This window comes from Pocillopora damicornis, chromosome 7 (assembly GCF_964200805.1).
Source record: "Pocillopora damicornis chromosome 7, jaPocDami1.2, whole genome shotgun sequence".
In the NCBI taxonomy this organism is placed as follows: Eukaryota; Metazoa; Cnidaria; class Anthozoa; order Scleractinia; family Pocilloporidae; genus Pocillopora; species Pocillopora damicornis.
In genome coordinates this window covers 5,014,420-5,024,637 of record NC_142676.1, presented here as the reverse complement: position 1 = coordinate 5,024,637, position 10,218 = coordinate 5,014,420, and the positions used below count along the sequence as shown (strand labels likewise).

General features: G+C 35.0%; 1 protein-coding gene across 1 annotated transcript; it reads right to left on the bottom strand.

Moving 5' to 3' along the window:
• Positions 1 to 1,494: 1,494 nt before the first annotated feature.
• LOC113678977 (breast cancer metastasis-suppressor 1-like protein-A) lies at positions 1,495 to 9,979 on the bottom strand. The gene is made up of 14 exons (XM_089212253.1): positions 9,748 to 9,979; positions 9,552 to 9,639; positions 9,396 to 9,451; positions 8,427 to 8,498; positions 7,690 to 7,709; positions 7,084 to 7,143; positions 6,068 to 6,164; positions 5,808 to 5,906; positions 5,033 to 5,097; positions 4,842 to 4,875; positions 4,170 to 4,242; positions 3,957 to 4,010; positions 3,643 to 3,673; positions 1,495 to 3,077 (listed from the first exon to the last, which is right to left on the bottom strand). The coding sequence occupies exons 1-14, from the start codon at positions 9,878 to 9,880 to the stop codon at positions 2,991 to 2,993; spliced, it is 969 nt and encodes a 322-aa protein (XP_089068379.1). The 5' UTR covers positions 9,881 to 9,979; the 3' UTR covers positions 1,495 to 2,990.
• Positions 9,980 to 10,218: the final 239 nt, after the last annotated feature.

Below are 10,218 nucleotides of genomic sequence, written 5' to 3'. Positions count from 1 at the left end.
GTCTTCCTTTGTACTTGACCATTCCTTCATCAATTGATACAAACTTTGATGGGCGATATTCTTCGTGGAATGTGTTGGCTAGTCTATCCAACAAAGGACGCACTTTGAAGAGCTTGTCATAGGCAGGGTTATCTCGCGGTAACATGTTTAAACGATTGTTTAAACAAAGATATTGTCGAATCTTCTCGAAGCGATTCCTCGGCATTACTTTTTGAATGGTTGGAACACCAATAAAGTTGTCTTTCGACCAGTACATTCTTGTTTCCGGCGAGGACTTTATTCCAAACAAAACATTCAACGCGAAGAATGCACGCATTTCTTCGCATGTTGTTGGGTGCCACCTCGGGTGTGGTTTCGTTTGAATGCACTGTTCGGCATGACGGTTGGTTTCCTCCACAATTTTTTCGAACAGATCTTCTGGCCAAAGAAGGAGAAAGAAATCCAAAGCTGTTCCATCTTCTGGAACTCGTGAAGTCGGACCAGTGAGTTCGACAAATTCTTCAACATGGACAGGCGAGTGGTTGTGTCCTCGTGTACCGGCACACAAAAGAAGTAAACGTTAACGAACTGCGTCATAACTCCATGTATGGTTATGAAAACAAAAGGAATTCCCTCGTGTACCGTTACACCAGGACAGCCCCAGGCGAGTTATCTACCGTCCAGCGTTCGTCGATATCCTCTTCGCTTTCGCTCTCACTGCTGCTCTCGCTTTCGCTCTCAGAAATTGAAATATCAGATTCATCGCTTAATTGCCTTCGCAAAGCTCTTGCCCTTTCTACTTCTTCAGTTTCGAAGCCTAAAAATTCATCTCCTTCAGAATCGGACGCCATAATAACGCAAGGTTACGGAAATTCGCTTACTCACTTTCGATGGTCGATTGTGAAAAATATTTCTATGGGAACCTACAACGTGTTTTGTGTCAAACGAAACATAAGGATATCTCCTATTGGCTAAAAGACAAAGAAGGGCGTTTTCTCATTTATATCACACGTTAGGATTGGTTAATACAAATGCATTTTCAGAGTGCCATATGGCACTCTTGGGAAAACGTGACGGTCACGCCAAAGTGCCATATGGCACTCTTGGGAGTGAAAGGGATAAAACAAGCCAAAGATAAGTAAAAGATAAACCAGACCAGTAAAATCTTTGAAATTACTTATACTCAAGCTAGTTAATTACTTATACTCAAGTTAGTTTTAAGTGTTAGTACCAGTTATTACTTTGGTTAAGAATATATGAAAGTCATATATTTGATATATGTTTTTTATTGACTTTTTCTTTTTTTATCATTTTGGCTGAATTCAATGTCTACTTATTCCTAGACTTCAGAAATAAGCAGAAAATGTGCTATTTCACAGTACGTGGAGCAAGATGAGTAGATAAAAAAAAAACAGATTTGCCATACTTTTTGTTGTTATTCTAGTTGAAAACTAGGTGAGTTAAGAATATATCTTTTACTTATCGTTTTGGTTAAGAATATATGAAAGTCATATATTTGATAAATGCTTTTTATTGACTTTTTCTTTTTTTATCATTTTTTTTATGCTAAATAAATTTAAACACTGCTGTTGTATATTTGTGTGAATGTACTTGAATCCTCTTTAACAAGGGAATAAAACAAGCCAAAGATTTTGTGACACTTAACCCTTTCCTTCCTCACCCTGAGAATTCATATTTTCCATCTTGTTCTCCTTACATTTCCTATGATACTGACAAGAATTGTTTTTGAGAATAAGTAGCTTCTTAAATTGGTGATCATTTCCTTTATTCTCATAACCTGTTTGTCCAATTCAAGGGTGATACTGTAAGGAGATATTAGATGCCAGACACTCTAAGGTCTACAGGTTAACCTGCCCACTTTTTACCAGAGGAGAGGTTTATTTAGGGAGTGCCTGTGTTTGAAGAAAGGATGTCAAAATTCAAGGTGTAATACTAAATACCTCAAAAAGTTTGTGTTTAAATACTAGGAAGTTTTCTTTACCCATAGAGATCCAATAATAATTTTGAAAGGATCTCAAAAGGCTAAAATTTCAAAAAAGAACTTGAATTTACAGTGCAGTGGGAAAGGTGAAAACAGAAAGAAACTTTCCATGATAATGTTCTGTACACTCTTAATCCTTCAACTCCTTGGATATTATTGTCAATTCTCTCCTAACTGCAACATATTTCCATAGTTATGAGAATTTCATAGATCAAGATAACAACTAGCTAATATGTTCAAGTATTCTCCTTACTTGTTTGCTGGATAATGTATAAATATGAAAGGGAGAATTATCATGTTAATCACTTGAGGGAGTCAAAGAGTTAACACAAACGTACACTAAACAAGAGCCAGTTTTCCTTCTCTTATCAGTCCAGCTAAACTTTAACATTCCAATAGAGAAAGATCTACTGCATAATGATAATAGTAAATCTGAAAAACAAATTTTAATGTTTTCTGCTGGCCAAGGGACAACCAACACAGAAAATTATTGTTTCTCACGCAAATCTGAATGTTTGGGTATGGGAGCTTATTTACATTGTGTGGCCAACAGTTTCTATGTGATTTACTTGATACTTATTACTAAAAGACTTCCCTCTCTGGCCAACCCTTCCTAACCTTGATATCTTTCATCCTGTTTATCTTAATTCTTATACATCAGTTTTCTCTTTTCATTCTTTGTGGCTCTTGTTAGGCCTTAGGTTTTGTGCTCTCTTGTTCAAGGGTCAGGATACTTAGGTCAACTTTTCATGGCTTCCAGTTATGCATGAGCAAGTTAACATGCTATATTCTTGCATCAGCTTGATGGATTTAAAAAATTGCCATCCTCAAGACATCACTGTTGTCATAGCAACATGTCATGATGTCATAGTGTCATATGATGTGCACCAACTATATTACACATGTAACAAGTATCATGGAGTCCTGATACAATTTTTCTCAAAGTAGACTGAAATCTAACAGATTCTATACAACGTATATCACAATTTTGCCATCAATCAATTATTTTTCATGACTTTTTTATCCTGTATTTTCCTTTCTGTAATTGTCCTATGTACAACTTTGTTTTTGATCCATCTCCTTTTCTCACCCACACCTGAAAATCACAAATAAACAATTACTCTTCATCAAGAAAATGTCCCACATGAAAAAGATAAATATCAACCCTTTAAACCCCCTTGTAGACATTTAAGGCTGGTTATCTACATGAGGTCTAACCCAAACCGCAGTTGGCCTTATGTACTCTCTATAAGACAATTGTTTTCCTTAAATAGATGGCCTTCCATTGGTAGCTTTTGGCCCTTTTGAAAAAAGTTGCAAATATAAATGTTCAGGCTAAAGATTCAGCCAAATTCAAGATATGACCGCAGTTTTGTTACACAATGTCTAAACTTCAACCATTAAATTCCATAAATTCTTGTCAATTAAGCCACTGAGAGAATTTGGCTATTATTGTAAGGCTATTTTTCTTCCCTGATCAGTTCCTTGATTCCTGTACCCTTTAAGATGGTGATATTGCAATGAGAAATTTGATGTAGATCTCTCTTAGGAGTCCTGATTTAGGGGTTGACATGAAAAAATATTTTTAGTTCTGTATGTGAAGAAGACTGGCTAGAAACATCTATCAAAAAAGGAGAAACTAGGAAAAATTATTAAATCACCTCTCCAGTGTTGATTCCTGTGACAACAGCACTAAAGTTAAAAAAAAATTCATCATCAGAAAAATTTTTACTGAAATAAGCCATAACAAGCTGAGTATAAGCAACTGTGTTTGCCTATTGCTATGGTTGAAAAAATGGCAAAATTGTATAAATCAAGGCACTTCTTTGACCAACAAATTATTTCTGAAAACTGCTGCATAATATCCTGGAGCAAAATCAGTGCCTTGCAATGCACACTTGAAAAAGAAATTGAACTAGACTGGGAACTATCAAATACACAACAAGAAATTGTGGAACATGAGCTGTAAACATACCTGGAATGTGTATCATTTCTGCTCTCTATCAGTACATGATCACCTTTGTGGAACCTTAAAAAAGAATGTGAAGATGAGATTATAATTATTAGAGCTTTTGCATAACTATCCACAAACATCGCACGAGGTGTGTAATTCAGTCTTAATAGTCATTGCCACTTGTGCACAGCTGTCACAAATTCACAAATATATGTCAGTCACAGAACCACATACCATTCTCCTTCATAGTAAAGCTTTCCATCTTCATATCTTGCACTGAATGGACTTTTCTCAGATTGACAACCACCTATACACAAAATAACCAAGTTAAATAATTCAAATTTCCTAAACGGTAATAACGTTACTTAGACTTGAAGGTTTTCTCTTCTAATAACTCCTAGAAGGATTTCATCAAACCCAAAATCAATAAAAAGAAAAAACAGGGAAGAGGTGGGCACCTAACATTTTTGGCTGATCAAAAATCAAGCTCAAAGTAGAATGATCTAGGCTGAGGTCTTCATTCCAAAATGCTTAAAATTGACAAGTATTCGAATTTAATGGACTATTCTTCGATGGAAATCAAAATTCTACACTACCATCCAGCATAAAGATATTCATCATTAAGTAGTAATGCATAATTTGTACATCCTAATACTGATGAAAGAAGCTGTGTTATTGAGTGTTTCATACTGAGGAGAACAGAGTTTAAGTATGACCAAAAAGCCTCTTAAACTGTATTTTGTTGGCAGATGTTCTAACAAAAATTTGCCACAGTCAGGTACAAAGTAATGTTGTTAAATCTACAGGCACATTAGCCATTCCAAACAAATGATCAATTTGTTTGTATCAAAGGCCAACAATTGCAAAATTATTTTGGAAATGAAGGTAAATCAAATAATGTCCTACTTTCTTGTCTTCTCCTTGCCAATGCCCCTTTTGCCTTAAAAAAAAAATTCTGTTATAGCACCTCATTTTTTTATTGGAAACAGACTGGCAGTTGTAATTGGAAAACAAAACAATAAATACAGAAAAATAAATACAGCTCTCATATCCAAAAAAAAAAAAAAAAGTTCTGATAAAAACACCTCAAGATTTACCTTCCTGATGGCTGCCCAGTCTTCAAGAATATCCATTTCTCTTAACATATACACAATATAGGGACTTGGGTTAGGTCAAGAAAAGACAAAGAGAATACTTTTGACTTAAATCTGCAATAAAAGTTTTTCTTAAAACTGAATGTAATATAACTTAGTTAATAACCAGGAGCCAAAGGTGGTAGCTTAAGGGTATAACTGATATTTTCTAACATGCTATTATAACCATGCTAACATCTATGTACTTCCCATACCACTGAATGCAGCCTAAGGTTTTTGACAGGTTTAAGTTCTGCTAGTACCTTTGCACTTCTTCGTAAATGTATATTATACCTGAATTTGAACTGGCTTTGCTCACAGATTTCTTAATTGGTTTCTGATTCTTTCTGTCCCTTTACAGACTTTCTTTCTCTTTTTAATTATCTTTACTGTTTATGATTTCCAATGAATCCTCTGTGTTGAGTTTGATGTGAGCAAAGAGGAATATGGATGTGTATGGCTAGGTTGCCAGTAAGGAAGGTCACTGGAAGGTTAACCTTCAGACTCCTTTGGAGTGATTGACATGTAGCTTCTCCATACATTATCCAGTAAACAGGTGATGAGAATTCTCAAAATTGAAGTTGTCATCATGGTGATATGACACAAATTCTCCTAACTACTTTACATGAAAAAGTGTTGCAGATAGAGGAAAGAATTAACAATCAGATCTTAGGAAATTAAGGGTTAATTCAATTCAGCAGTTTCAGAAACGTATTAGTGTAGAGTTATAAAAGGATATCTGTAACAGTGACAGGCTTCCGTCTTTTGTCAGAGAGCATGGATCCATCAGATGACTTCCTGTGCCTCTTTTTAAGTGACTGAGATTCAAGCCAGATATCTGAAGTGAAGTAAATAACACAATTCAAAAGTACTCACAACTGTCACTAACTAAAGTTAACTCAACTAAAAAGTTTTTAGGAGTGAGAATTTTGATTTATATAATAATGAAGGAGAAACAATAAGCAGCCAAAATAATGAGCATAGTTCCAAAGATTTTACCAGCTGATATATCCATATTTTGTTTATCTTCTTCTAATTTTCTAATTTTTTCTTCCAACTCTTGCTTCATGCTTTCCATCAAGGCCAACTTTTCACTCTGTAAAGGAAAGACATCATATATTTTGATAATAGTCAATTGAAAAATATCAAGGTACTGTATGTAATAAAGTAGAGGCAAGGCTGAGAGGTCAAAGGCATGTTTGCAATCTCTACTGAGCTTTGAAAATAGCCAACTAATTTGCAGCCAACTGTTATAGATTAGTATGCACAAAAATAAATGACTTCCACTTGTACATCACAACCTTTTGACTGCTACACTTTGGTCAGGCAGTAAGGTTAAACAGTTTGCATCATTGTTTAAGTAGTTTGATGATTGGCTTCAATGGTTTTTAAGGTGCCAAATTTTTTAACCAAATCATGACTGGATAATAGATGATCTCATTAAATACACTCTTTATCCCTTCTCAAGATCTGTTCAATCAATTTAAAATTTTTTGATTCTAGTTCAAATATTTCATATTTGCTGATTGATATTTTTCTATTCTTTAACATATTCTTGGAAATTGAACCCTTTAACTCCCATGAGTGACCAAGACAGAATTTCTTCTTACAATATCAATACAATATCAATCCAATATCAATCCAATATCAATACAATATCAATCCAATATCAATACAATATCAATCCAATATCAATACAATATCAATCCAATATCAATCCAATATCAATCCAATATCAATCCAATATCAATACAATATCAATCCAATATCAATACAATATCAATCCAATATCAATACAATATCAATCAGGCAAGTGATAAGAATAGAGAAAAATATCAGTTAGGGGATTATGAGTTGATTCAATACCAAATTCTCCAAACTAACAACACAAGAACTGTATGGCAGACAGTAAAGAGAATAACTAATGAGATATTGGGAGTTAAAGGGTTAACAATATTGTTTCAAGAATTTTTCTTTAGGTTACCCCTTGGAATGTGAGGGTTCATGTCACTTACCTCATAATGTTGTTTGGCAGCCTGTTCATCAGCATCATATTTGTTTCTTACGTTCCCTAACTAAAAAGAACAACAGTCATTTATTCATCACTTCCCTGGTTTATTACCACCAACAAAATGACCAGCTCCCAGTTGGTTTGTTAGCTCAGTTAGTAGAATACTGTACTGGTATCACAAAGATCATGGGTTCAAATCCACTACAGGCCTTACTTTTACTGCTGCACAGTACTGTTCGCAACTGTGAAGATTGCTTTCATATTCATTTATTAATCTGCAGTTCATATATATGACTTTCATATATTTACAGTCATTTAAAAGAACAACAGTTATAAGGAAGAAACACAAACATAATTTCCTTGTTTACTTAATTCATCAATCTATACATTTATTCACATTTTCATGATCAGTCAAGTTGTTTCTTTTAGAAGTTCCATTTATTTTTCCAATCATTGTTCAATAGATGTAAATATCAATGATCAATTTTCATGATATTACCATGATAATGGTTAGTTTGATATACTGCACAAAGACAAGACATCACAACTTGACACACAGCTGTTGCAACCACTAAATCATTTCACCATTTATGTCACTGAGGATACTTACCCTACAGTTTCGTAAAATTCCTGAAAATCAATTAATCACAGATTAGTTTTGTAGCAAATTGCTTTAACAATACTTTTGTTTGCATGTAATGACTACACTTTCCCGTACATCCCTGGAAAAAATAACAAAATGAGATAAACAAAATTGCAAATCAACAAGGAGTACTGGCTGAACAGCAGCACCTGGGTACAACTTGTAAGTAAATATACCAGGGAAGCAAAAAACAAGTGTTGGGTTTTATATCTAACTTTACTTGAGACCTACTTTGGTTATCATTTGTAATTTTATACTTTCACTCTGTTCCCATTTTTCCCAGAAATGTTGATTTTAAAGACATTTTGTTACATGCATATATGAAGCTTTCTCATTGGATAGATGATTTGAAAATTTAACATCTCTCTTGTTCCCAAGTCAGTACTGTTTTTAGATTTACAAAAGAAGCAAATCTTTTTTTCAAGGGTGGATAACCCTATTCACTAGATAACCAGCTTTCTGCTGGATAGTGCAGTACATATTGTTATCACTTGTCCTCTTAGATAGCAGTTTATCTGTTTAATTGCATTATCAGCCTTTTGAATGACTGGACCCAAGTGGCCATTTGTAGTGGTAAATGTAAGAAAAACAGGGAGCTAATACCAAGTTCTGAAGTACATGAAGGATGAAGTCTGACATTCTTATTATTCTGGCACTAGCTGCAATAACAAACTTAAAAATAATATTTTATCACGAATGGATACCTGCAACTTCAATTCTTATCTCACACATCTCCTTCAATTCACCAACAGGGCCTGTGTACTCCATGGCACATTCTGTTATGAGAAAATCACACAGTGATACACTTTATTGTTCTGCAATTTCCATCAAGGTGATTAGCACCAATTTAATACAAGTCACAACTATGTAATCATATAGGATGGAAAAAATAGGATATAAATCATGTTTCATACAGATGATGATAACTGTTGGAGCAAGATAAAGAAAAAAACATTTATCATTAAGTTGACTGTAATTTTGTCAAGAAGGTGGAATAGGGTTTAAAGGTGATGTGTGATTATGCCCAAAATTAATCCATAACACAAAGAATTTACAGAAAGGCAAGTTAAGGTGAGATTTGTAATTTTTCCTTTTAGATTTGTAGTGCGTGAAATACTCTTCAAAGTATATGTGACCTCCCTTGCTACCATTTTTTTCAAGTGACTTCCTTGTGCACAGGGGCTGTTGTTACAGAGACTCAAATTGTGGGGAAAGAGGAGGGTAACAATGCCTGTAGCTTTATCAAAAGGAGGTGGAAGGTATTGAAGAAACTTGAACAACCAGGATGAAGGATTGACAAAGGAAACAGATGGATAATCCTTAACCCCTTAACTCCCAGAAGTGACTCACATGGAATTTCTCCCAATGATATCCATACATTTTCTAGCAAGCAGTTTATGAGAATACTCAAACTTATCAGAAAGAACTTTTTATCTTGATCTTACACCAAGTTCTTGTAACAAATTTACAAGGAGGTGTGTAGTAGCAAGAGGAGAGAATTAACAATCAGATTTTGGAAGTTAAAGGGTCAAAAAAGGAACATCTAAACACAACTCTCCAGACACTTAGGATACACTAGCTTAACTTTTGAATGAAAAGGAAAATTTTATTTTAAAGCGGGAGAAAGAGGGAAAGAAAAGAGATCATTCTCCACCCTACCCCAGAAAACTTACCAGATTGTACTTCATCCAACTTCTTCTCAACTTGGCTGATGCGCTCTCGATACAACCTGAAAAAGGAGTATCACTTTGCTACTACCTGCTCAACAAAATCGTCATAGAAACAGCTTATTTTTAACAAATTAATACAAGTAGTAAATTCAAACTAACTGTTCTTTCAGGTCGCTAAATTGTCTTTCCAGGTCTGCCATGTCATTAAGACATTCATTTCTTCTTCTCTCGTTTTCTGTTTCGTCGACTAAAATCAAAAATAAATTTAGATAAGAATAAGCTAACATACTGGCAAAACAATTTACACTAAAGAGCAAAATCGCGCGGAAGAAAAAGTCAATAAGTCTGCACTAACTGCTGGACTCGGAAGACGATTCGTCGGAACTCAGGCTGCTCTCTTCCTCTTCGTCTTCACTCATGTTCTCGTCTTCATTAGGGCTCCTTTCCACCTCCTCCTCGCCATTTTCTTCACCATCTACAGACGGCATATTTAATAGATACCACAAATTCAAGTTGAAGGGTTCACACTGTCAAGAAACGAAGGAACTACCAAAACGTCCAGTAGAACTGTGGTCCCTACTCCTAATTTGTCATGCGCTAAGCTAGAGCCCGCATTTCCTAACTCTGCGGTTACAACGTTGTATTCCATGTGTAAACGATCTCGACCCCAGGGTCATTTTGGCTACTCGTCAGCGGTATGGTCGCCACAATGTCAATATTTGACAGTGGCGGTAAATTTGAAATTCGTAACGATTCGCCGTTGCCGTTGTGAAATATCACCACAGTATAATTATTATTTGAGCTGAAACCAAGGGGCAGGGCCAAC